At 39.0% G+C, this 25538-nt stretch overlaps 4 protein-coding genes and 1 long non-coding RNA gene across 6 annotated transcripts; 3 read left to right on the forward strand and 2 right to left on the reverse strand.

Moving 5' to 3' along the window:
• Window positions 1-1350: 1350 nt before the first annotated feature.
• Window positions 1351-4002, forward strand: LOC137732463 (uncharacterized). 2 transcript variants are annotated; one of them, XM_068471771.2, is made up of 7 exons: window positions 1351-1477; window positions 2038-2117; window positions 2392-2511; window positions 2606-2684; window positions 3050-3136; window positions 3540-3590; window positions 3795-4002. In XM_068471771.2, the coding sequence occupies exons 2-7, from the start codon at window positions 2062-2064 to the stop codon at window positions 3870-3872; spliced, it is 471 nt and encodes a 156-aa protein (XP_068327872.2). In that variant the 5' UTR covers window positions 1351-1477; window positions 2038-2061; the 3' UTR covers window positions 3873-4002. The 2 variants fall into 2 exon arrangements, with proteins under 2 accessions (XP_068327872.2, XP_068327873.2); XM_068471772.2 differs by lacking the exon at window positions 1351-1477 and adding an exon at window positions 1696-1817.
• Window positions 4003-8909: 4907 nt separating this feature from the next.
• Window positions 8910-9584, forward strand: LOC148690099 (uncharacterized). Its single transcript, XM_088688223.1, has one exon. It carries the CDS (start codon window positions 8910-8912, stop codon window positions 9582-9584), a length of 675 nt encoding a protein of 224 aa, XP_088544349.1.
• A 3005-nt stretch (window positions 9585-12589) lies between these two features.
• LOC148690100 (uncharacterized) lies at window positions 12590-13411 on the reverse strand. The gene is made up of 3 exons (XM_088687181.1): window positions 13081-13411; window positions 12773-12981; window positions 12590-12661 (listed from the first exon to the last, which is right to left on the reverse strand). The coding sequence occupies exons 1-3, from the start codon at window positions 13409-13411 to the stop codon at window positions 12590-12592; spliced, it is 612 nt and encodes a 203-aa protein (XP_088543307.1).
• A 312-nt stretch (window positions 13412-13723) lies between these two features.
• LOC137719812 (uncharacterized) lies at window positions 13724-14476 on the reverse strand. The gene has a single exon (XM_088687182.1). It carries the CDS (start codon window positions 14474-14476, stop codon window positions 13724-13726), a length of 753 nt encoding a protein of 250 aa, XP_088543308.1.
• Window positions 14477-24615: 10139 nt separating this feature from the next.
• Window positions 24616-25538, forward strand: LOC137731997 (uncharacterized). The gene is made up of 2 exons (XR_011068298.2): window positions 24616-25121; window positions 25223-25538. It is a non-coding gene; the product is annotated as an uncharacterized LOC137731997 (long non-coding RNA).

Consider the following 25538-nt stretch of genomic DNA (forward strand, 5'->3'; position numbering starts at 1 on the left):
GACTGAGGGTCTCTAAATTAATCCAAAAGCTCAGGCCTAAACAGGGGTCGACAATGTAAGCAAGAAAATATAGTGGTCCAAGCTCATATTTGGACTGGGTGGCTGCGACCCAAGTAGAAGAGAAGCCTAGATTATGGGTATCAACCGCAACGAAGGCATCTTAACAAAAACTTGGCACTAGCTGAAGCAAAAAGGTAAGCCTAATTTTTTGGGCTTGGATCATGATGTGCAGCAGGCCCAACAAATTGGGTTGCAAAAGCAAGATGCCAAACGACATTGTTCTTAAATGGGTGCAGGTCGTGGCTTGCGTGCGCGATTAGGGTTTTGTTTATAATTTTCTTAAAAAACCATAGTTTCCTTGTATTTTCATGCTTTTCTTTGTACTAGCACAATTTACCCTAGCAATATCGAATATCATAATATTGCATAGGAAAATCAACATAATAAAACATGAACAACATGCATAATTGAACAATATATGCAACATATAAAGCAGAAATAAGTTGGGGTTCATACATCATGGTGAATGTTTTTCATGCTATCAAGGCTTATAAAGTATCGATTTCGTATTTTAGAAGAAATCGAATTGGATGGAAACAATAAAAGCCTATGAATGGTGGTTGTAAAAGATCATTTTCCAAAATCCTTGGATTTCTTAGCGCAACAACATGAGCGTGTTGATAATGTATTACATTATGAATTTAGTGAACAAAGAAAGATGGAGATCGGCTAGAGAGAAAAGAAGAGGCTTAGGAATTCGTGAGTCATATTCCTCATGCGTTTTGCCTTTATTTATACCAATAAGGGAGATAGAAACTTGCTCTCAAAGATAATACAAATTGTACAAGGAAAAATCTTCTACCCATATGATTCCTCTACATAATCTAGAATGATTTACACAATTATATTCTTAATTAAGTTAGAACTGCAATATTTTTAGATTTATTGCATGACTCCTACCGAAAAAGTTAAAAATTTCTAAAAATAGGTAAAAACACTAGAACCCTCAAAATTTTGGATGATACTTCCAAAAGAGTGAGGATCCTCAAATCACATTCGTTCATCATACATCGTGCGGTCAGAAATTATTGTAAATTTTTCGATGAATGAATGTGATTAGAGGATTGGAGGAATATGATTTCTGACTGCACAATAAACGATGAACGGATGTGATTGGAAGATCTCCGGGATCCTTACAAAGAGGATCCGGCGAGGATCCTCTCCCCTTCCAAAATATTCGAATTGGCATGAATTTACGAAATTCTGAAATATCTAAAATTGACCGCTGATCAATTTGGGACGTTTAAGAAACGTTGGGGGACTAAAGTAGGACAAAACAAAAATTAAGGGGGCAAATTTGAATTTAATGTAGTTGTCAGCTCTTGAGTAGAGCAGCGGCTTTTGATGGAGAGCAGCAGGGCATTGGGTATTGGCAAGTCGCTTATTACAAAAGCTCGATTGGCCACGACCCACTCAGGTACTTTGTGATTTCTCTCATCTTCTGTACCGTAATTATACATATTTTCTAATGTTTTGAACCCCCAAATATGTTTAGTTTTTCATGGATTCCAAGTTTGTTGCTTTTATCATTTCGTCAAGAAACAGAACGCAGCTGCGTTTTTCTCCTTCCGAGAGATTTTTCCAAGTGCCCACGTGTGGAGGAAATGGTACATTTTCCCGTGTCTCTCTACTTGTATTGTGACACGTGGAGTACCTGCTTGAATATCGGGCACCTTGAAAATTTCCTCCTTCTTTTGGAGCACTGGATGTGTTCGATGAAATGCCCGAGAGAGATGCACGTTGTGCGTTCACTTGGCGTACGTAACTTCAAAAGATTTTCAGTTGGCTGCCTTTCGGTTTTTTTGGCGTTGGTTTTCAGTGGAAATAGCTGGTTTCAATTTGATGTGGGAAAATACAGAGTTGATCATTAGGAGATATCCATCCTATGCTTGATGATTCATGAATCTTTTGAGTTTTTTCATTCTCTCGTATTATAGTGGCAATTAGTGGCATAACTACTATCAAATTAACGTGCAGGATATTTTTTGTGTTGCTTATTAAATGGGGGAGGCATCACTTTTTGATAAAATGATCAGCCATCTACGTGCAACATCCAAGTATGAGCATTATATTTTTACTTAACTTGTCATTTTCCATCTTAAGATGATATGTCTCTGTTATTCTAAGGCCTTTAACTACTGTTTTTCGTATCTTGAACTACTTCCATTGGTCTTGAATCTTGATGAAGTATTTAAAAGTTCAGTTTAGGATGTAGGCACTTCTTAATTCTGGGCTTTGCCTACACCGCCTCTTGTCATGTTATCTAATCAATTTGACTGTATTATGTTTGTTTCACTTCAGTCTCCTTATGTTTATGGTCTGTAATGTAAGGTATTATACTGGCTATCCAAAGGATCTTGGGCCATCAAGGGTCATCCATTTTACATCAGAACGCGAGTTTGTCCAGCTCCTTCATGAAGGCCATCCCGTGGTTGTTGCATTCACCCTCAGGTCATCTAGAGCTGGTCTCCATCAATTTTTTCTTTTTGATGTTAAACCTATACTCTTCAATTGAAGGTTTAAATACTCGATTTGGATAATGCAGGTGTAATCTCACAAAACATCTTGATGGAGTATTGGAGGAAGCTGCAGCTGAGTTTTATCCACATGTAAAATTTATGCGCGTGAGTAACTAAATACTACCATTAATTATTAATGATATCAATTGTTTGCCTTCAACAATGAATGCTCAAACATGTTGTGCGCTAGCATGAGCCTTGAAAACATATTTATAAGCAGTGTGTGTGATTAAAGCCCATGCCCTTACCTTTGGCCCTTATAGCCCAATGGTTTTATTGGCATTGTTTCGAAGAGGGAAGTTTTACGTTTAAAGAAGAGAGCTGCTCACACCAGAAAGAAGAAAAAAGATCTGTCCTCGATGAAAGCATGATTCCATGATTCTTGAGCCAATTTTCACATAATTTTATGTTAATCTTCCCTTGGAAACAGTAGTCTCTTATATGTTTTGTTCTTGCATTGGCATTTTCAGGTCGAATGCCCAAAATATCCTGGTTTCTGTATAACACGGCAGAGGAAGGAATATCCATTTATAGAAATATTTCATAGTCCACAACAAGTAAGACAACATATCTTTCTCTACAATTTTCTTGTTTTGAACCTTGAACTTGAAGCGAGTCTGTTTCGTATTTTATAGCATTCAAAAAGTCTTGGTGGCATGCAGTATGATCAGGATTCCATCATGCATTTAATTTTTCATTGTAGCGTGCTAAAGGCCATCAAACAAATTCCGGGGTAAAAATGGAAACTAAATCCTGTATCGACATCATAAAGTTTCCATTTTAGCCCGAATTTGTACCCTTCTGGAAAGTAAGGGAAAGTGGTGTTTGTCCATCCATGACATGCTTTGTTGATATGCTGAAGGTTTTCTTTTGTATTTTTGACTGAGACACCTCTTAGGCACTATGCAACTGCTCGTCTTTCGCTTATTGAAAATTTTTCTGATTCATGCACAAAACCAGGGAAGGGTTGCTGATGCAAATATTACAAAGTACTCTGTGAAAGTTCTTCCCGTAAGTTTCCACTCTTGCTTACAGATTATGTCGTTTCTTTCTCAAGTGAATTTTCCTCTGTCATATTCCAACCTGATTACATCGCTCCATATTCTAGGGAAACCATTTTTACTTTTATGTATGCATACAGAGACTCGTCATCTTTTTTCCCCTCCATTTTTATTCTCACGCGTTGTCTGTTTTGTCATATCTGCTCATTTCCAGTTCAATTACGACACCAGTGCCTACGGATTTAGAGAGTTTTTCAAGCGGCATGGGATACAGTCGTCAAGTCCACAGTGAAAATCTGGTGGCGAATGAGTACGAGTTTGCAAGTTAATTAGTTTTTGTTTATTCGTTGATCAAATTATACAAACCTTGGTCTGTATGTAATGATTTGAGATCTTTGAACTAAAGCCGAAGTTTACTGATTTGTCTAATTTTTCCTAAACCTTATATAGTATGATTGTTATATTATTTAACAACTATGTTACAATAAATCTCAAACCTTACAGTTCCAACTTAAGGTGAAACACAAACTTATTCTCATCTCATTGCCATTAAACCTCGCGTCATAACATTTTCGTTTCAATAAACGACTCGAAATTGTCGGAAGGGAAAGTAAAGGGGTGTGTGCTTGAAGGTCTTGATGGATGCATACCATGGGTGTGCGTCTAGATTTCTTGCTACTTCCTTCGACTGTGGACCTGGAAACATGTCAATGCCTTACCAAAAAGTTTGCAGATTGTCTTACCTTTACCAAAAAGTTTGGACTCCTTTCCTCTTCCCAAAGTTTGTTATACCCTAATCTTTACAAGCCTAACATACTAATGTTCAAGCTTGGCTTGTTTCTTGCACGAGCCTAGTTTTGTCAAGCCGAATCCAACGCAAGCTCAAGCTGTTTTGAGCTAATGCTAGTTGGTCCAGTCATGAGAGGAGGGAGATACAACACAGAGAAATTACATGAATCCGTTTCACGCAAGTGTTTCTTCATGTATGCAGCAGATATGATGAAAAAGTGATAGTAAGAGGTATCTAGTACATTAAAGATGCCTCGACATACGTGCATACATATAACAATAACTTCTTGAAAGCAGCCGGTTGCCAAACTCTTGAAGTTCTTCAATTCTGCATGTTCTTCTACCAGTAAGCCCATCACTGTATAATAACTTTGCTGAGAAGAACAAAAGTCAAAGAAATTTGGATAATTTGCCTATACACCCTTTGTCGACATGTCATCATCACGGCCGACTCATATCCTGCAGTACCACCCGGAAGGTTTGGATATGTATAACTGAGAGTTCCTTTCTATCGAGGGAGAAGCACTTGGTGGGATTTACTCTGGATCTATTTTAGTCATCTGAACTATTTATTTTTTTATTCTCAACTCAAGAATATCCAACAAAAACTGAATTATTTATTTTTGTAATTCTCAATTCAAGATCATCCTAACAAAAAATAAGATAAAATCTGAAACCGTTAATGAGTGTAATTGGAGTTAAGTGAATGGACGAGTATGATACTTCAAGAAAAAAAACAAAAATGACAGCCATTTGATTGAGTGATCAAACGACTTCAGATTTCAATGGTTTTGTTCAAGAAAGACCTTTGAGAGAAGACTTATATATTTGGAATATTAAAGAGCATCCCGCTGGGATCCCAAAGAGTGGCCAAACATAGGGTTGGTAAAGCATTATGGGACATCTACGTGTGGAGTTATATCTCATAAGACCTCGAAAATAGATTTTTCTTTAATACAATTTAGCATTGAATGATGCGGGAAATAAATGACTCAAATTGAAAATGGAACATTATCACAAATCTAGCAAAAACAAGAAGGAAAAAGAAATTACTAAAATCTAGTAATTCAAATTAACTTTGTTTTTTTATTTTTTTATTTTTTTTTATTTTTTGCAAGTAACCTTTACCACAATGGTGAAAAGGAGTTTGGTCCTTGCATGATGGGGTGGATTCGAACCCCGTCGGGGCTAATCTAACATTTAATATAGCAAAATCTATCGTATGACAAAAAAAAAAAAAAAAAACAAAAACTTTGCTTTATGTCAATTACGCAGCAATGTGAAGACCTATTTGGTAGTATTCCCTGCCTTTTTGGCGTGAGAGGATCCAGCCTGAAGACTTGTTTGGTAGTATTCCTTGCCTTTTGGTGAGAACTGATCCTTGCCGGATCCTCTTTGTGAGGATCTCAGGGATCCTCCAATCACATTCGTTCATTGTACATCGTGATACCAGTTTTCGTCAGGTACTGTTTATATTCAATTTTAAATAATAAAAATTACAATGATTTCTGACCACACAATGTACAATGAACGAATGTGATTTGAGGATTCTTCGGATCCTCACAAAGAGGATCCGGCGAGGATCCCCACTCCTTTTTGGCTGCAAAAGCGATTTCAGATTGTAGTTTTGCACGCATAAGACCCTCTCCAAAGGAGATGTCAAATATGCCAAATAGGATTAAAAGACATTCAAGTGTTCTTCAATGGATATGCCATATATGATTTGGCATGTGAGTCATTTAATTCCTTGCTTTCTAGCTGCCTTTTTTTACAGCAAACAAAGAAGGAGTCAAATATATTTACTTTAATTTTCAATGCATGGGTCTTGTTGATGCAGAAAATCGGCGAGGACTTTGGTACAATAGAAAGGGTCAAGTTTGTGACCTTCGCTAGGTTGCTCTGGTCATTAGTGTGGATAAGTATGTAAATGAATAGAGACAGGGAAGCAAATAACACAAGATGTACGTGGTTCACCCAGATTGGCTACGTCCACAGAGTAGAAGAGTTCTCATTAGTTGTGAAGGGTTTACACAAATACATAGGTTCAAGCTCTCTTAGTGAGTTCTAGTGAATAGTTTAGTACAAATGACATTAGGGATTATTGTGATAGAATGATCCCCTTGTATAGAAGAGAGTTTCTAGCTTTGTTCTGACATTGACACATGTCGTGTTGTGATTGGCCTCTGATATCGACACGTGTCACGCTGTGATTAGCTTCTGATACCGACATGTGTCCTGTTGTGATTGGCCTCTTGGTTGGAGGAAAAGTCTTGTGGGTCCTTGACGGTATGTTGTTGACCGATGCTTAGTAGTTTCGGGATTGGTCAAGTATGGGACAAACAGTGCTCCCCTAAGTTCCCGAGTAAGGGAAGCTCCTCGGTTGGGGACTTGCAAGATCCAAGCCATTGAGTAATCACGAAACTTCCAAGTACCGAAGTGTGGTGTCGCCTTCACTTGCCTTCTCTGTCCTGTAAGTAGATGTGGCATCTTCCCTTGGAAGTACTTTTCCTTCATCCAGGAGTGGTATCTTTTGTTGGCGTTGACGCACAAGGTAATGTATCATTTTCATTTGAAGCTTACTTTTAGTTTCGGGTTTGGTCAAGTGCGATACAAACCATATAGTAGGAGTCCCCCAAGTCTTTAAGCGAGGAGATCTGCCGAAGGAGGTAACAGACAAGGTAAGCAATCAAGGTTCCAAGCAATCAGTCTCAAATCGGTAGGTTGATCTTGAGTTCCGGCTGATTGTACTCATTCTCCCTGTCTCTCATTCAGCAATAAGGATAAAGAGAAGAAACGGGGAGAAGAGATGATATGAGGTACTCTTATTTTTGGAGAAAACGGACGAATCGGCACGTGTTTTGTTGTACTTGACTTTCCACAAGTGTATTCTTGAACTGGGCTGGAGGGTTTTCTGGTTTCCTCCAACGTAGCAAGCCGACTCCAGAATTTGAGGGTCAAAACAAGTCCGTCAGACCTGGAGTATGTTCGATCCTGATGATATAGGATACTTTTGCTGTTTGACAAAGTAGTAGATGTGGTATGGCGAAGCTTTGTTCTTCGACGACAGTGCTAGCAAAAGGCTATTGAGGCTTCTCGATCTCTTCAATTAGAGCAATGATGCCGAGCTTGGATTTGACTTAGACTCTTCCGTTTGGATTGTGCGGTTTCACAAGAAGGGCCGTCGTGCTGTAGTGATTTGTTCTAGCTCGCCGTTGAACCTTCTGCTTCAATTTTTTGTATAGCAGAAATGGTGCGTAACCTTTGCATTTAAATGGTCCTTCAAAGCACTACTTCTCAGTGACTCATCCATGCTTGGCAGCTTCAGTGTAAAGAGCCAATATCGTACCAACTGTTTTGAGGTATTTGCCGAAGGAATTCATGACCTTGACAACAGTTGAGGATGAGTACTCGAGAGCAATGCTAGGCAAGCGACCAGGCAAAGGTTCCGGGCAATCAGTTCTAGATCGGAAGTTTGATTTCAGGTTCCGACTGATTGCATTCTTTCTCCTTGTCCTGCAGGTAAGAGCAAGGGCAAAGGAAAATACAGGGAAAAAGCATGATATGGGATACTCTTGCTTTCAACCCTGATGATATGAGATATTCTTGCTCTGATGTGGCTGGTTGGCATGGGTTTTATCGAAGGAGAAGAAAATAGAGTATTTCGAGAAGCTAGATTGGGAGTGCCATTTCGGATGTGAGGAAGGGTTGAGTATTTTTTTTTTATTTGGCAGGTCTACCTGGCGGTGGAGGATGGAGGTCGACATATATAGGGATTGTCCCAACAACGAGTGGTAATGCTGTTCCTTTACCCTTCTCGGTCAAAGCAATGTAGTGGTTGCTGCAAGGTTCACGTGTTTTAACTTTGTCAGAGGACTTTGAAAAAGTGGTTTGTGGTACCCAGAAAGCTGATGTTGCGTGTGAGGATTGTGGACAAATTTTATTCAATGAAATCCAACTTCTCGAAGTTCAGGGAGCGGTGCCTCTTCGATTTCTAAGCAGGCAATCTTGTTGGGGATATGGTTCTCGAGATTTGGAGAGCGGTGCCTCTTCGATTTCTGGGCAAGCAATCTTGTTGGGAGTGTTTTCTCAGATGTGAAGAAAAGTTGGGCATTTTTGCAAGTCTGCTTTGCCATGGAGCACAGAGGTTGACACATATAAGAATCTTCCAATAATCAAGCAGTGGTGCTATTCCTTTATCCTTGTGGGTAATAGTAGGGTAACTCGGCCTTCAACATTTACCTGTCTTAACTTTGTCAGAGTTCTTTGGCAAAGTTGTCCTTGGTATCCGAGGAACTGATGTCGCATGTGAAGATTGCTAATAAATTTTAACCCAAGAAATCCGCTTCTCGAAATTTTGAAAGTGGTGCCTCTTCGATTTTTGAACAAGCAGCCCTATTGAAGATCTGACCTTTTCTTTTATAGGAGCACCAATTAAGTTCAAGGAGTCTATTCTGAAAGTTATTGCTTGTAGGAATTTTTCCCTTATCTTCATACTTTTGAGACTTACTGTACCTCATTTTTTTCTTCATCTTTTTTTAGAATGTCTGGCCCGTTCGACCGTCGTTTGGACTTGAATGTTGTAGGAGAGGTAGCCATGTCTCCTCAAGATAACATATGGTGCCCATCCTTCTTATCTCCTACTGGTCCCCTTACTATTGGGGACTCTGTGATGAAGAATGATATGACCGCTACGGCGGTGGCTAAGAATTTTCTCACTCCCAAAGACAACAAACTACTTTCCAAACGATACGATGAGTTGGCTGTTAAGGATTCTCTGGCTTTCAATGTTCAGTGTGCAGGTTCTGTGTCTAATATGGCCCAACGCCTATTTGCTCGAACTCGCCAAGTTGAATCATTGGCGGCTGAAGTGATCAGTCTCAAACAGGAGATCAGAGGGTTTAAGCACGAGAATAAACAGTTGCATATGCTCGCACATAGCTATGCTACAACCATGAAGAGAAAGCTTGACCAGTTACAGGAATCCAAGGGTCAGATTTTAAATGATCATCAGAGGTTTGTGAGTTTGTTCGAAAGGCATTTATTGCCTTCGTCCTTTGGGGCTGTACCACATAATGAAGCTCCAAATGATCAACCTCTGGTGCCTCCTCTTTCTGGGGTTCTGCCCAGTACTGAGGCTCCAAATAATTACCCTCTAGTGTCTCCTATTTCTGGGGCTTTGCCGAGTGTTGAGACTTCTCCTGAGCAGCCTTTGTGAAGGCGCCCTCTTGTTTGTTTGTTTTGATTCATGTGTATGCACGTATTTGTAATTTATCGAAGATATCAATAAACAAGCTTTACTTCATTCAACGTGTTGTGTTAAATACACTAAGGTATCCTTCACTAAGTTCTTTGAATTTTTTATTTTGTTGAAGTTTGCATGTTGAAACTCTGTGGGTAGACCCTGTGGGTTAAGGTAATGCTCCCTTAATTTCTTGAGTGAGGAAAACTTCTCGGTTGGGGACTTGAAAAATCCAAGGCACTGAGTAGTCGCGAAATTTCTGAGTACCAAGGTGTAGTAGTATATGGTAGGAGTCCCCCAAGTCTCCGGTCGAGGGAGGTGTCTTGCTAGTAGGCAATTTTCCAAACAAAACTTCACCATTTTCCTTTCGAAGTGGTTGCCCAAAACTCCTCCTTCATATATATTTGGTATGAAAGTTGTTTAGGCTCAAAGAAAGAAAGGCCTAGGCTCATCTTTCTTTCTTTCTTTCCTTTTTTTTTTTTTTTTTTTTTTTTTTTTTTTGAATTTTCGAATTTTTGAATTTTCGAAAATGTTTTTTTTATTTTTATTTTTTTTGGGTGAAGCTTTGATGTTGAAGTTTTGTAGGTGAAGTTTTGGTGTTAAAGCTTTGGTGTTGAAGCTTTGTAGGTGAAACTTTTGTATTGAAGCTTTGTAGGTGAAGCTTTTGTATTAAAGCTTTGTAGGTGAAGCTCTTGTGTTGAAACTTTGTAGGTGAAGCTTTTGTAGGTGAAGCTTTTGTATTGAAGCTTTGTAGGTGAAGCTTTTGTATTAAAGCTTTGTAGGTGAAGCTTTTGTATTGAAGCTTTGTAGGTGAAGCTTTTGTGTTGAAGCTTTGTAGGTGAAGCTCTTGTGTTGAAACTTTGTAGGTGAAGCTTTTGTGTTGAAGCTTTGTTGGGCACCATAAATTGATTTTGCTTCACACCATCTTGATCAAGAGTTTGTGAAGCTTTTGAGAATTGTAGTTGCTTTCCATTGATGAAGCTTTTTAGCTTCACACTATCTTGATCAAGAATGTGTGAGGCTTTTGACATTTGTTGTTGCACTTCACTTGTTGAAGCTTTTGTTGGCACCATAAGTTGGTTTTGCTTCACACTATCTTCATCAAGAGTGTGTGAAGCTTTTGAGAATTGTTGTTGCCCTTCACTTGTTGAAGCTTTTGTTGGCACCATAAATAGATTTTGCTTCACATTATCTTGATTAAGAGTGTGTGAGGCTTTTGACATTTGTTGTTGCCCTTCACTTATTGAAGCTTTTGTTAGCACCATAAGTTGGTTTTGCTTCACACTATCTTCATCAAGAGTGTGTGAAGCTTTTGAGAATTGTTGTTGCCCTTCACTTGTTGAAGCTTTTGTTGGCATCATAAATAGATTTTTCTTCACACTATCTTGATCAAGAGTGTGTGAGGCTTTTGACATTTGTTGTTGCCCTTCACTTGTTGAAACTTTTGTTGGCACAATAAATAGATTTTGCTTCACACTATCTTGATCAAGAGTGTGTGAGGCTTTTGACATTTGTTGTTGCCCTTCACTTGTTGAAGATTTTGTTGGCATCATAAGTTGGTTTTGCTTCACACTATCTTGATCAAGAGTGTGTGAGGCTTTTGAGAATTGTTGTTGCCCTTCACTTGTTGAAGCTTTTGTTGGCACCATAAATTGATTTTGCTTCACACTATCTTGATCAAGAGTGTGTGAGGCTTTTGACATTTGTTGTTGCCCTTCACTTATTGAAGCTTTTGTTGGCACCATAAGTTGGTTTTGCTTCACACTATCTTGATCAAGAGTGTGTGAAGCTTTTGAGAGTTATAGTTACCCTCAATTTGTTGAAGTTGTTGAATTTCCCAATTTTTTTTTTTTTTGGGAAAATTAGAAATTTGAAAATGTGGGAGAGACAACATGTACAAATTTTGCTTCCACACTGTTGAGGAAGAGATTGTGATGCAAGCCACACCTTGTAGTAGTCGAAGGTTTGGATGAACCATATAAATTGAATTTGCTTCGAACAGTCTTGATCAAGAGTGTGTGAAGCTTTCTACGAGTTGTAGTGTTTGCATTGTTACAGAGGAGAAATGTCTGAAGCAGATGTAAGAGGGCTGATGAGCTTGATTTTCGTATACCATGCACTGGAGCCGTTATTGGCTTGCAATAAGACTTTGTTGGTGACTATAACTCTTGTTAGGCATAAGTGCTCCCCTGGTTGAGTTGTAAAGCTTGAGGGTTTTTGATTATTTGTGAATGCTAGGAGTTCACATGTATAAGTTGTACCACTCGTCTTCTGGTTGGTGGAATGAATGGTGAGTTGCTTTCATCACTTGGTTAGTGGTACGAATGTGAGTTCCTTTATCACCTTTCATCACATTTCATCTCCTGGTTGGTGGCATGAAGGTGAGTTCCTTCTTCACTTGGTTGGTGGCATGAGTGGCAAGTTGCCAAATGATATTAGAGTACAGGTTGTACATTTTATCACCTGGTTGGTGGCATGAAAGAGAGTACAGGTTGTACATTTCATCACCTCGTTGGTGGCATGAAGATGAGTTCTTTCTTCACATTTTATCACTTGGTTGGTAAGAATAAAGGCAAGGTGTCGAGGCACATTGTAGCAAGTGTCGAATGACACAAAGTGTGTTGAACCCTTTCAAAGCACAGTTGGCTTATGTATGGATGTGTTGGAATGTATGATGTTTATGTATGAATATGTTGGAATGTATGATATTTATGTTGATTGACATGAGTGATGCTTATGAATGTTTTGCTATGCATGAAAGGATCCCTTGTTTGGATATAAGTCATGTTGACATATACTTAGACTTTATTTCATGTTGTACGCATTCGTGTTGAAGCTTCAAACCTGAGCGTTTCAGTGATAGGGATGTAAGGGAGTTAGGACCAAGTTGGCTAAATCACCTCTTTATTGAATTGATACCAAATGGCCTTCATTACATAGGATGCCGAATGCTCGTAGCTCAACACTTGTACAGTTTGAGTCTACTTGTAATAGTACTTCAAGTGATCAGCGTTCCATGGATGGCCAAGGGTCTTGCCATCGGAGCTCCTTAGCTTGTAAGAACCGAGGCAACTGATGCCAATAACTTCAAACAGTCCATCCTAATTTGGGGTAAGCGTGCCTTCACTCGGGACTCTGTCGCAAAGTAATATTTTCTTCAATACCCAGTCCCCTACTTTGAAAGAGCGAGGTTTGACTCTTGAGTCATAGTAGTTGGAGATGCGCTGCTTGTAGGCGACATTCCTCAAGTGAGCTTGGTTTCTGTGTTCCTCGACTAGATCCAAGTTGAGGGTGAGTTGTTTGTCATTTTCACTTTGCATGTAGTTTTGGACTCGGAACGTTGCTTGCTCAAGCTCAACTGGGACAACAGCCTCTGTACCAAAGGCAAGTGAGAATGAAGTTTCTCGTATTAAAGTTCGCTATGAAATGCGGTATGACCAAAGAACTTGGGGTACAAATTCTGGCTAACAACCTTTAGCCTTGTTCAAGCTGGTTTTCAAAGTGTGCTTGATTATTTTGTTGATGGCCTCAACTTGTCCGTTAGACTGGGGATGAGCTGGGGAGGCAAAACATAAGTTGATGTTGAACTTAGAACAGAACATCTTGAACTTCTTGTTGTCGAACTGTCGCCCATTATCCGTGATTATCGCATTAGGAATACCAAATCTGCAAAGGATGTTCTTCCATATAAAGTCTTCTATTTTTGCCTCAGTAATGGTTGCCAAGGGTTCTACTTCGGCCCACTTTGTGAAGTAGTCAACTGCAACGATTGCATAGCGGACCTTGCCCTTTCCTGCAGGCATTGGGTCGATCAAATCAAGTCCCGCCGAAGGGCAAACGGCTGATCATAGGAGTAAGAGGCTCGGGAGGGGAGTGATGAATAGTTGCGTAGCGTTGACACTTATCACATGAGCGGGATATTCTGATGGCATCTTGGTGGAGTGTTGGCTAGTAATATCCTTGGCGAAAAGCCTTGTGTGCTAGGGATCGAGATCCAGCATGATCTCCGCAGACTCCTTCATGTATTTCTTGAAGGACAATTTCCGCTTTCGCAGGTGTGAGGCACCGTAAGTATGGTAGGTTAAAACCTCGCTTGTAAAGTTGGTCATTAATGATCAGGTAGTGGGTAGACTTGTATCGAATCTATTTAGCTTAGACTTTATCATTTGGAAGAGTGCCATGAACAAGGAATTTATATATTGGGGTGATCCAGCTATCCCCCTGTTGCAAGTTGCACACTTCTGTGACCATGGTGCTTGGTGTTGCCAAAATTCGACATGAATTTTTCTCCCAATCTTGTCTTCCACTGCTGAGGCGAGGTGAGCCAAAGCGTCTGCATAACTGTTTGCCGCTCGAGGGACTTGGGTGATCTGGTAGTGGAAGTGCTTGAGAAAAAGCTGCGTTTGCGCAAGATACGCTACCATGGAGTTATCCTTACCGTCAAAGTTGTTCGTGACCTGGTTAACCACCAATTGGGAGTCATTAAAGATATTAATTTGTTTAACTCCAAGGTGTTTGGCCAAACGTAAGCCTGCTAAAAGGGCCTCATACTCAGCTTCATTGTTTAACGCCTTGAATTTGAAACGAAGAGCATACTCCATTGCCACTTTGTCTGCGGTAGTCAGGACTAGTCCTGCTCCACAACCCTGTTGGTTCGATGAGCCATCAACATATAGAGTCCATACTGGGAGTGTTGGTTCTACCTTCCGGGTTTCCAGGGGTGATGAAGTCGCTGCCTCAGGTGTAGGAGAAATGTCAACGGGATAAGTGAATTCGGCAATGAAATCTGCAACTGCTTGGCCCTTTTCAACTAGCTTTTGGTGGTAGGAGATATCAAACTCTCCCAGTGCTATAGCCCATTTGATCATTCGCCCCGAAGTGTCAGGATTCTGAAGTATTTGTCGAAGGGGGTGATTGGTAAGCACGATGATGGAGTGTGCTTGGAAATAGGGGCGAAGTTTCTAAGCAGACATGACTAATGCTAGGGCTAATTTCTCAATGTTGGAGTATCGTGTCTCTGCATCTTGTAGAGCCTTGCCAGCGTAGTAGACAGGTCGTTCGATACTACCATCCCTACGAATGAAGACGAAACTAACTGCTGAAGCTGAGACAGATAGATAGACAATTAGGGTGTCACCAACTTCAGGTTTGGAAAGCAGAGGGGCTTTACTCATGTACTCCTTGAGGTTTTTAAATGCTTCAGCACATTCATCGATCCACGTAATGTACTTCTTACTTCCCTTAAGTACTTTGAAAAAAGAAGCGCATTTGTCTGTGGCCTTAGAGATGAACCTGGTCAAGGCTGCCACTTTGCCAGTAAGGCTCTGGATGTCTTTTGAGGTTATTGGTTCTTTCATGTTCATGATTCCTTTGATCTTCTCGGGGTTAGGTTCAATGCCTCGTTGGCTAATCATGAAGCCCAAGAATTTTTCAAAGCCCACACCGAAAGCGTATTTGTTGGGGTTCAACCTCATTCGATACTTCTTCAGGATGGAGAAGGTTTCAGACAAGTTGGCAATGTGTTGGTCAGCATGTTTGCTTTTGACTAACATATCATCAACATAAACTTCCATGCTTTTCCCAATCTGTTCAGCGAACATTGAATTGACTAATCTTTAGCATTCTTTAGGCCGAATGGCATAACTTTATAGCAATATAGTCCTCTATCAATGGTGAAGGCCGTGTGTTCTTGGTCCGAAGGGTTCATGAGGATTTGATTGTACCCTGAGTAAGCATCCATGAAGCTCAAGAGTTCACACCCTGCTGTAGAGTCTACAAGTCTATCAATGAGAGGAAGGGGAAAGCTATCCTTCGGGCATCCTTTGTTTAAGTCGGTGTAGTCGACACACATTCTTCATAAGATCTTTTGAAGCAAAAGACTTTCCTTGGTCGGACTTTTCTTAACAAGGACCACATTTGCTACCCACGTTGGATAATTGACTTCACGGATGAAGCCTATGCTTTTGAGTTTTTCAACTTCTGCCTTCATTGCTTTATATCGTTCAGCATCATAAGATCTTCGCTTCTGTCTCATCGGCTTGGTCTTGGGATCAATACTCAAGCGATGACAGATGATATCGGGAGAGATGCCTGGCATGTCCTCATATGACTAGGCGAAGACTTCAGTATTCTTTTGCAAAAAAGAAATCAATGCCAACCGAATGGGTGGTGACAAAATGGTGCCAATCTTCACTATGCGATCTGGATAATCTTTTGAGATAGAGATCTTCTCCAACTCTTCAGCAGGTTGTGCTTGCTGGGTGAAAAAGTCATCTTGAGGATCATCGGGTTGATTGTGACCACCGTGAATATTCAAGTTGGCTTTGTTCGAGCTGGTCTTGATAACTTGGTCATGTATAGAAAGTGTTTCTTTGGGTACATGCAAGTGTTGTTGCTTGACTGAAGTGTTGTAACATGATCGTGCACTAAGTTGATCTCCTTTGATGTAACCATTGCCATAGGGGGTTGGAAATTTCATCAACAACATATGTGTAGATACCATGCCCTTGAGATCATTAATGCCTGTGCGCCCAAAGATGACATTGTATGCCGTTGGGCAGTCAACCACCAAGAAGTTAGTGGTGATGGTGGCTGTGCACGGGCCTATACCGACGGTGAAGGGTAAATGTACGCTCCCTAAAGGTTGCACGACATCACCAGAGAAGCTTATCAGAGGAGAAACCGAGTGATCGAGCAAGTGTTCAGCTACATTAAGTGTTTTGAAAGCTTCAGCAAAAATGATATTGACCGACGCCCCCGTGTCTAACAGGATTCGTCGTACATCAAAGTTGGCTATGTGAGCCTCCACAATCAGTAGGTCGTTGTGAGGATAGATGATACCTCTTTCTTCCTCAGGGTAGAAACATATTGGCTCCTAGTTAGGCTTTTGATACTTGCCTCCCCTAATGTCTTCCACGTGAAACACTTGGTGGCCAGGCTTCAACGTTCGTTCATTGTTTTTCATGGCCCTATTGGAAGATTCAGATATAGGTGTGCCACCGCTTATGGAATATATCACATTCACTTGGCATTGGTTGCGGTTATCCCATGTAGGGTGAAGAAGGAACTGGTCAATTTTTCCTTCACGTGCCAAAGCTTCAATATAATCACGGAGGGTGATACATTTCTCGCCGTCATGGCCATTATACTCGTGGTAACCACAAAACATGTATGTGTTCTTCGTGGACTTGAAATCTGGCTCCCTCGGTCTTGGCTTTGGTATCAAGTGAGCTATATTGAGGTAAATGGCCGTGCATGTGGCGTTCAAAGGTGTGTATGTCTCATACCTCGAGGTAGGACCATTCTTGACACGTGTTTGGCCCACTGCATTGACTGCCTGGGGGCGGGTATTATCGTGGTGATACCTTTGGTTATCGCGATAGTGCCCCTTACTCTTTTTATTAAAATGAGACTGGTGAGGATGGAAGTCTTTCCTCTTGCCCTAAGAATGATACGCCTGTTGACTTAACGAGCTATTAGGTAGGGCAGGGGGAAGCGTTGCTGCTGTTTGGAAGGTTGAGGTATTCTCATTCGGTTGGATTTGGCTTCCACTCCCCATTTGCTGATAAGGGATGGTTGTAGGGAGTTTCCCTTGATATGTTCTTGCCTCGGCGGAGGCATGGTTATAAGCCTGTGCCATTACCTCAGAGTAAGTCTTCCAAGTGTTAGCATTGATCATGTACTTGAAGAAACAATCACGTAGCCCTCCCGTGAAGGCTTTAAGGGCGGTCTTGTCATCTGCCTCAGCGCAACGAGAATACTTATGGCTGAAGCGGCCGGCATACTTTCGTAATGACTCATCCGGCTTCTGGCGAATAATGTACAAGTCATCTACGGAATGCAAGCGATCTGTCTGGAAGATATGTTAAGAGAAAAATAGTTTCCTCTGTTCCTCAAATGAGTCTACTATCTCAGGTGGAAGACGGCAATACCAATTCAGAGCTCCGCCAGAGAGGGTAGAGGAGAAGAGAAGACATCGTTCTTCGTTAGTATGCATCCGGTATGCCATGGTGGACTCAAAGAGGTTAAGGTGTTCAATCGGGTCCTCCCTTCCAATGTAGAGTTGTAAGCCAAGCTTCTGCTTTGTCTTTGCTTGGAGGGGGTGTCGAGGATCCTCCTTGTAAGAGGGCCAGGCCTAGGTTGATTCCAGTCAGGTATTTCGGCCTGATGTTCAGCCTTCAACTTGTTTACTTCCTGAAGGAGTTGTAGGACAAGGGGGTCTTGAGTGGAGTCAGGTACTGCTGGATCCTTCTTCCGTAAGTCTCCATCTCCTCTTGGAAGTAGGAAAGCTTGGTCAAGGGCATGGGATTTTTTTTTGGACTCACCATACTGACTTTCAGGGCGAGCCTGTCGAAACGCCCCTGAGTCCTCCGTACCTTCATATTCCTCTAGGACATGTCGCTCATTCCCTAGATTGGCAATTGGCTTGGGGCATGGAAGATGACCGAACCTTTTAGAAACCCTTAGACCATTGACCTTCGAGCTTATGTGGATGGGGTTCTCTCGACGTTGCCTCAGGAAGTCCGGACAATCGCAATAAACGGCTTTTGATCCTTCTACTTCTTCTGCAAGAAGGTGTCTTCCTCTACTTCTCCTGCTTCGGGTCGAAGCAGCTGGGTCAAGAGAGATCTCGTGTTGATCAACACCTTGATGAGTAACTTGCTCCCCATTAGGGACATCTATGTTGAAGACAGGTGATCCCTCGTGTTGGGGGGCATCCAGGTGGTGGTTGACTTCCCCGGGGGCGATGAGTTTGTGTGTTTAAGTATGCCTAGCTTCATAGAGCATTCCAAAGAGCTTCTCATACTGCTCCTGGAGGATCTCATTCTTTATCGCTATCTTGTTGTTCTGAGCCTCTAGCTCATTGACTTTAGCCTGAAGAGCAAACCTCTTTCGTTCTTCTTTCGTTGCTTTGGACTAAGTGCGAGGGGGGTGTCGTTCTGCGTGCTATGGCTCCCTTCATTCCCCATGTTGGAGAGGGGTGTCTGGTCAAAAGAAAGTGTGTGAATGGTGGAAACCAGCTTGACAAAGCTGGAGAGAGTAAGAATAAGTGTGATTCCCACAGCGGCGCCAAATGTTGATGCACAAAATCAGCGAGGACTTTGGTACAACAAAAAGTGTCAAGTTTGTGACCTTCGCTAGGTTGCTCTAGGCATTAGTGTGGATAAATATTTAAATGAATAGAGGCAGGGAAGTAAATAACACAAGATGTACGTGGTTCACCCAGATTGGCTACGTCCACGGAGTAGAGGAGTTCTCATTAGTTGTGAAGGGTTTACACAAATACATAGGTTCAAGCTCTCTTTTAGTGAGTTCTAGTGAATAGTTTAGTACAAATGACATTAGGAATTATTGTGGGAGAATGATCCCCTTTTATAGAAGAGAGTTTCTAGCTTTGTTCTGACATTGACACGTGTCGTGCTGTGATTGGCCTTTGCTATCGACACGTGTCACGCTGTGATTGGCTTCGGATACCAACATGTGTTGTGTTGTGATTGGCCTCCTGGTTGGAGGAAAAGTCTTGTGGGTCCTTGACGGTATGTTGTTGACCGGTGCTTAGTAGTTTCGGGATTGGTTAAGTATGGTACAAACAGGTCCCATTAACAACCAATATAATACAATCTAAAACTAATTTTGATTATTTTTTAATAGTTAATGTAACTCTAGGCCCAATAAAATAATAAAATAAATATTTGACATATTCATTGGAAAAGAAGAAAATTTAGCCCTTGTATGCAATTTGTCACATCAGTCATCAAATAAAATTTTGACATATTATATTTGACATATCTTTTAGAGATGCTCTAAACTACGATGGATGGTAAAGCTAAAGAATTGCAAATTATAATATTGATTAAGTTGTGACCAGCAGGCTAAAGATCTCTGTATTTGACCAATTATTTGCAACTTTATCATCATATTCTATGGAAAAAGATCCTGGCCGGATCCTTTTCCTGGAATTCATAAGGATTCCATGATCGTGATCGTTTATAGTACATCGTGCGGTTAGAAATCATTTCAAAATTTAAAATTTAAAATTAAATATAAATAGTACCTAACGAAAACTGACTGCACGATGTACGATGAACGATCACGAGATCCCTAGAATCCCCAAGAAAAAAAATGATCATTTTCCATATTCTTTAAGACGTAAATGTTTCTTTTTCAAAATTAATGTTAATTTAGGAATGCTAAATATATATTTTCATTGTTTTATGTTGTCACATATATTGACTTGTAATCAAGCTTTCGATGTGTAGATTTTTTCTTCCTTTCTATATACAACGATAACAAGTGGGGTGATGATTGAGCTTTACTATGAACTTCTCATAATTTAGTATCGAAATTACTAAGTCATTATTCATGGAGTCAAACATCAGACATCCCACTTAATAGCAGAGAGAAATTCTACTATTGTAGCTCTCGTGGCGATGTGTAAAAAACTTTAATTTCCAAGTTCAATAAATATTACCCAAGTCATTTTCAAGCTCTGGGAGTGTCGCTGCTAGAAGGAAAAATTGACTTTTTATAAGCAGCCAAGCCTACCCCTACTTGTTTGTTTTTTAACAAATAATATTATCTACCCTTGCGTAGTCATTTGTCTATCTTCTTACTACGCTTCACACATAGCTAGTAACGTTTGATACAAAATTCCTAATTTCCTCCAGTATTGGACATAGGCTTCTTTTGATGTTTAAGATTGATTTGGCTTGAACAACTTATTAAATTCAATGAACGTTGATTGCAAATATGGATGCCAAATTGCATACTTTGTCCAAGTGAAAGTAAAAGCTAGAGAAATCACGAAGAAAACTTTCTCTCCGAATCCCCACAAAAATGGTAGGATTCGAAAAAATATGTTAGTTGACGTCTATGTATATATTTCTGTTTAACATTCATTGAATCTAGTGGATTGTCGAAGCCAAGACATGAAACGAGCTCATAGAATCTATATTCTGTAAGCTGCTAGATTAGTCGGGAATTTAATCTCAGATGAGTTTGCGGTTCATTTTTTCCTCACTATGTCGACAAAGGGAACATATTGATGTTAATGGAAAGCAAGAAGAGATGGACATATTGATGTTAATGGAAACCGTAGTTGTCAAAAGGGCCCTTAATTGACAGGAACAGTAGTGAGGGCCATCGTATATGATGACATTTTCTTCATAATATCAGTTGTACTGTGTGAGAGAGAGATGAGCAATTAAATCTTTCAACAATACATCATACAGTTGGGAGGAAAGGGTTAATGAATGAAGGTAGTATTAGGTAGCCCTATTAATATACTTCTATGTAAAAGAGATGGGTAGAAACAGTTGGAGGAAAGGTTTAAAGAATGAAGGTAGTATTAGATAGCCCTACTAATACACACTTTTATGTAAAACAGATAGGTACAAACTTATACGATTATCAATTTTTCTTCTTTTTTTTTTTCCCGGAGAAAATTATGGTTTGTAAACTGACGGTCTAGTCTAGTTTCAAATTTATTTCTCTTTTTTTTCGTACATTAAAAATTTATATATATATGGATCCGAACCCAAAGTCTTGGTAAGATAATGGTTAATGGATTGACGTTGGAAATATGTCGTACTTAATAGCTAATCATCCTTAGTGATATTTCATGTAATTGTTACAATTAATGAATGGAAAATTTAATTTGTTCATATATATAGACTAACTTTATACACATAGTAGGCATAGGCAAATACTCATAGGTATGAGTAAGCGCGGTTAACAGACCATTTAAAATTCATAATTACGGTTATCGGTAACCATTGAGATAAATAAACGGTTATCGGTATAACCATTTATATGTGAAATCTAAATAAGTGGTTGAGAGTATTACTCGCGGTTATAAATGGATACCCATTTAACCGTTTATTTTAATATATGTAAAATAAAAAAATAAAAATAAAATCTAGAACCCTAAATTAATCAATTTTAAGGTCAGAAAGATCTTACTAATTCTGAGTTTGAGTTTATTTATCATGCATTGCATGCTAAAGTTAAACATATGTTGGTTAGAAGGGAATTAAATTATTGACGTGTTTCATGGATATATAACTACGTTCGTCTTGCTAATTGCGGTTATAAATCAATGTTTCATGATCATGTATATGGATGTTTTGTTAATTCATTTCCAAATTCTTATTGTGGCTATAAATTAATGTTTGATGTTCAGACGCTAGGTAAGAAAAATATCAACGATTCGTTGTCAAATATGACGGTGTTTAATCATCAGAAAAAGAAAATTAAGACAAATTTTTATTTATTTATTTTTAAGTTGTTAAAAAACATGTAGACGTGTATAAAAGGGGTAAACGAGTTAAAAATGGAAAAACGGGAATGCGGTTATAGTTAAATGGGTACGCGGTTATGAGTATGGCTAACCGTTTATAAACGGTTATGGGTATGGGTATAACCGTTTATGCAATTACTCAAAGGGTAAACAGTTATGCGAGTAAAAGTTTAAACCGTTATGGGTAAATAATTGCAGTTATCCACCCTCATAACCATTGCCCATCCCTACACCACGAGCAATTCAAGAATCATGGTAATAGAGAGTTTGATTCTAAGAGACCTTACCCTTAAGATCGTATATGATGGCATTTTCTTCAAAATATCAGTTGTACTGTGTGAGAGAGAGATGAGCAATTAAATCTTTCAACAATACATCATACAGTTGGGAGGAAAGGGTTAATGAATGAAGGTGGTAGCCCTATTAATATACTTCTATGTAAAAGAGATGGGTAGAAACAGTTGGAGGAAAGGGTTAAAGAATGAAGGTAGTCTTAGATAGCCCTACTAATATACACTTTTATGTAAAACAGATAGGTACAAACTTATACGATTATCAATTTTTCTTCTTTTTTTTTTCCCGGAGAAAATTATGGTTTGTAAACTAACGGTCTAGTCTAGTTTCAAATTTATTTCTCTCTTTTTTTCGTACATTAAAAATTTATATATATATGGATCCGAACCCAAAGTCTTGGTAAGAAAATGGTTAATGGATTGACGTTGGAAATATGTCGTACTTAATAGCTAATCATCCTTAGTGATATTTCATGTAATTGTTACAATTAATGAATGGAAAATTTAATTTGTTCATATATATAGACTAACTTTATACACATAGTAGGCATAGGCAAATACTCATGGTTATGAGTAAGCATGGTTAACTGCCCATTTAAAATTCATAATTACGGTTATCGGTAACCATTGAGATAAATAAACGGTTATGGGTATAACCATTTATATATGCAATTTAAATAAGTGATTGAGAGTATTACTAGCGGTTATAAATGGACCATTTAACCGTTTATTTTAATATATGTAAAATAAAAAAATAAAAAAAAATCTAGAACCCTAAATTAATAAATTTTAAGGTCAGAAAGATCTTACTAATTCTGAGTTTGAGTTTATTTATCATGCATTGCATGCTAAAGTTAAACATATGTTGGTTAGAAGGGAATTAAATTATTGACGTGTTTCTTGCATATATAACTACGTTCGCCTTGCTAATTGCGGTTATAAATCAATGTTTCATGATCATGTATATGGATGTTTTGTTAATTCATTTCCAAAATGTTATTGTGACTATAAATTAATGTTTGATGTTCGGACGCTAGGTAAGAAAAATATAAACGATTCGTTGTCAAATATGACTGCGTTTAATCATCAGAAAAAGAAAATTAAGACAAATTTTTATTTATTTATTTTTAAGTTGTTAAAAAACATGTAGACGTGTATAAGAGGGGTAAACGAGTTAAAATTGGATAAACGGGTTAAAAACGGGAATGCAGTTATAGTTAAATGGGTACGCGGTTATAAGTATGGCTAACCGTTTATAAACGGTTATGGGTATAGGTATAACCGTTTATGCAATTACCCAAAGGGTAAACAGTTATGCGAGTAAAAGTTTAAACGGTAATAGGTAAATAATTGCAATTATCCACCCTCATAACCATTGCCCATCCCTACACCACGAGCAATTCAAGAATAATGGCAATAGAGAGTTTGATTCAAAGAGACCTTACCCTTAAGATCGTATAGTATATGTTACTAGTTTATAGGATTATCAACTAGACAACTGCGGCAATGAACTATTCTTCACTTATATAATAATATAAGACGTATCGCCCCATGTTCCGTACTTTAAAAAATCTTTTCCAAACAAGAAGGGATGTGGACTAATTTGGAACGTTAATTACAATAATATAACACACAATGGCCTACAGCAGTTAACCATAATTATAGATTCATATTAATTCTTATTTCCATTTTGCTAAGCATACTAATTGTTATTCTAATTCATTTGAAAGATTATTATTTTCCTATTAATCACCAATTGTCCTCTTATGGGATAAAATTAGTGACTGCCACTACTACAATATTAGTTTTAGATGTCGAATGATGATGGCGGTTTAATAAGCCATTACGTTGGATAAAAGATATCCGACACATCGTTCAATTAGTGTCGAATAACAATGAAATCCTGTCGGTTATATTCGACATAAATTCCTAACGGATATTTAGTGTCGGATGCAACCGCCATAAAATTATTATAACCGCCAATATTTTTGAATTCTTTCTTTTTTAATATTTTTAACATATTCCACCAGTTTTTAAGTTAATGGCGGCGGTTATAACCGACAAAAATTGAATATTTTATTACTTTAGTTTCTGGCGGTTATTATATTTAGTATTCTGGTTATTATAACCAACATAAATTGACTATTTGATTATTTTAAAATGTTATATTGATTATAAATAAATAAACACATAGTCCTGTCGGATATAACCAACAGGAACAAAGCAAAACCCTCACTCATTCTCAATTCAACTTTTGATGACCTCGAGCCCAGAGCCCACACGACTCTTTCCTTCTGCGAATGTCCACATTGTCCTTGGTAAGCCTAGAAGCTTAGGATGCGCACACATATCGTACATCAGGAAAAGGATCTCCCTAGGATTCCAAATGAAAAGCCATAGGTTTCTCTCATTGCTTTCATCTAAGTGTAATTATAAACCCTAGGTCCTTCTTTCTCTAGAAACCGAAAAAGGTCTTCTCATTTCTCTCAGCCCTTTCTCAAATCAACACAAACCTTAGGTAGAAGCCATAGCCGCTCTTCCATCAACCATGAGAAATGTCTTCATAACTCTCGACCTACACTCAATCTAGTCTTCATTGTTGTTCAACACAAACCTTTCGCCTCCATTTCTCTCGATCTAAAACTGTAATACATGCTGCCATGGCTCTTGGTCCCATTCATGGAAGCCATCATCTGCACTGGATCTCGGTAGCGAAACCCCTAAGTCAAAGGTAAAAATCTCATTTTGCTTCCATGGAGTTCTATTGAGTTTATTGTCATGGAAAAATCAAAGAACTAACACATCCATGCAACTTTTTTTTTTTTTTTTTGCGAGAGTACACGGATCTACAACAAGGGAGGCGCACCAACACCCAAAAGTTCCAGATCCATGGCGGATTGTCCAAGACTCCCCTATCTGTAGGTAAAAACACAATCACCCCCAAACTTCGGTTCTAATGTTATTTTCAAAGTTTTTTTGTGATGTGATTTTTACACTCATCCGTGTTCTGATGTATGCACAAGAGCGGACTCCAAAGCTTGGATACTGCATTACGCAAGAGAGACAAAACAGAAATCAAAATCCAAATTAAAGCCCTCAGTTGACTGTGTTGGTTTTGCATGTCGAAGATCTGTTGATTTGCAAGAATGATAAAGTTTGGGGGTAGTTTGTGTAGGGTGCTCATGGATCCATTCGCTGGTTGTTTTGTTGCAGGAATACTTGAGATCCGTTTGCTGGAAAATGCAATGAATGTAGGGGAGGCCAACTTGAAAGGGAAAGAAATGATTCAGAAAGTGGTTTATATTTTTTTTATTATTAATATATTTTCTGTCGGTTTTA

This window comes from Pyrus communis, chromosome 16, assembly GCF_041283825.1.
Source record: "Pyrus communis isolate YQ-2024b chromosome 16, ASM4128382v1, whole genome shotgun sequence".
NCBI classification, from domain to species: domain Eukaryota; kingdom Viridiplantae; phylum Streptophyta; class Magnoliopsida; order Rosales; family Rosaceae; genus Pyrus; species Pyrus communis.

Excerpts from the sequence above, each read along its gene's own strand:
- LOC137732463 (XM_068471771.2), top strand. The coding sequence starts at position 2,062 with ATGGGGGAGGCATCACTTTTTGATAAAATGATCAGCCATCTACGTGCA. Across the intron at positions 2,118-2,391 it reads CATCTACGTGCAACATCCAA|GTATTATACTGGCTATCCAA; the intron begins GTATGAGCATTA and ends CTGTAATGTAAG. Across the intron at positions 3,137-3,539 it reads TATTTCATAGTCCACAACAA|GGAAGGGTTGCTGATGCAAA; the intron begins GTAAGACAACAT and ends GCACAAAACCAG.
- LOC148690099 (XM_088688223.1), top strand. The coding sequence starts at position 8,910 with ATGTCTGGCCCGTTCGACCGTCGTTTGGACTTGAATGTTGTAGGAGAG.
- LOC148690100 (XM_088687181.1), bottom strand. The coding sequence starts at position 13,411 with ATGCCTGCAGGAAAGGGCAAGGTCCGCTATGCAATCGTTGCAGTTGAC. Across the intron at positions 12,982-13,080 it reads CAGCTTGAACAAGGCTAAAG|AGGCTGTTGTCCCAGTTGAG; the intron begins GTTGTTAGCCAG and ends CCTTTGGTACAG. Across the intron at positions 12,662-12,772 it reads CTTTCAAAGTAGGGGACTGG|CTAAGGAGCTCCGATGGCAA; the intron begins GTATTGAAGAAA and ends GGTTCTTACAAG.
- LOC137719812 (XM_088687182.1), bottom strand. The coding sequence starts at position 14,476 with ATGATCAAATGGGCTATAGCACTGGGAGAGTTTGATATCTCCTACCAC.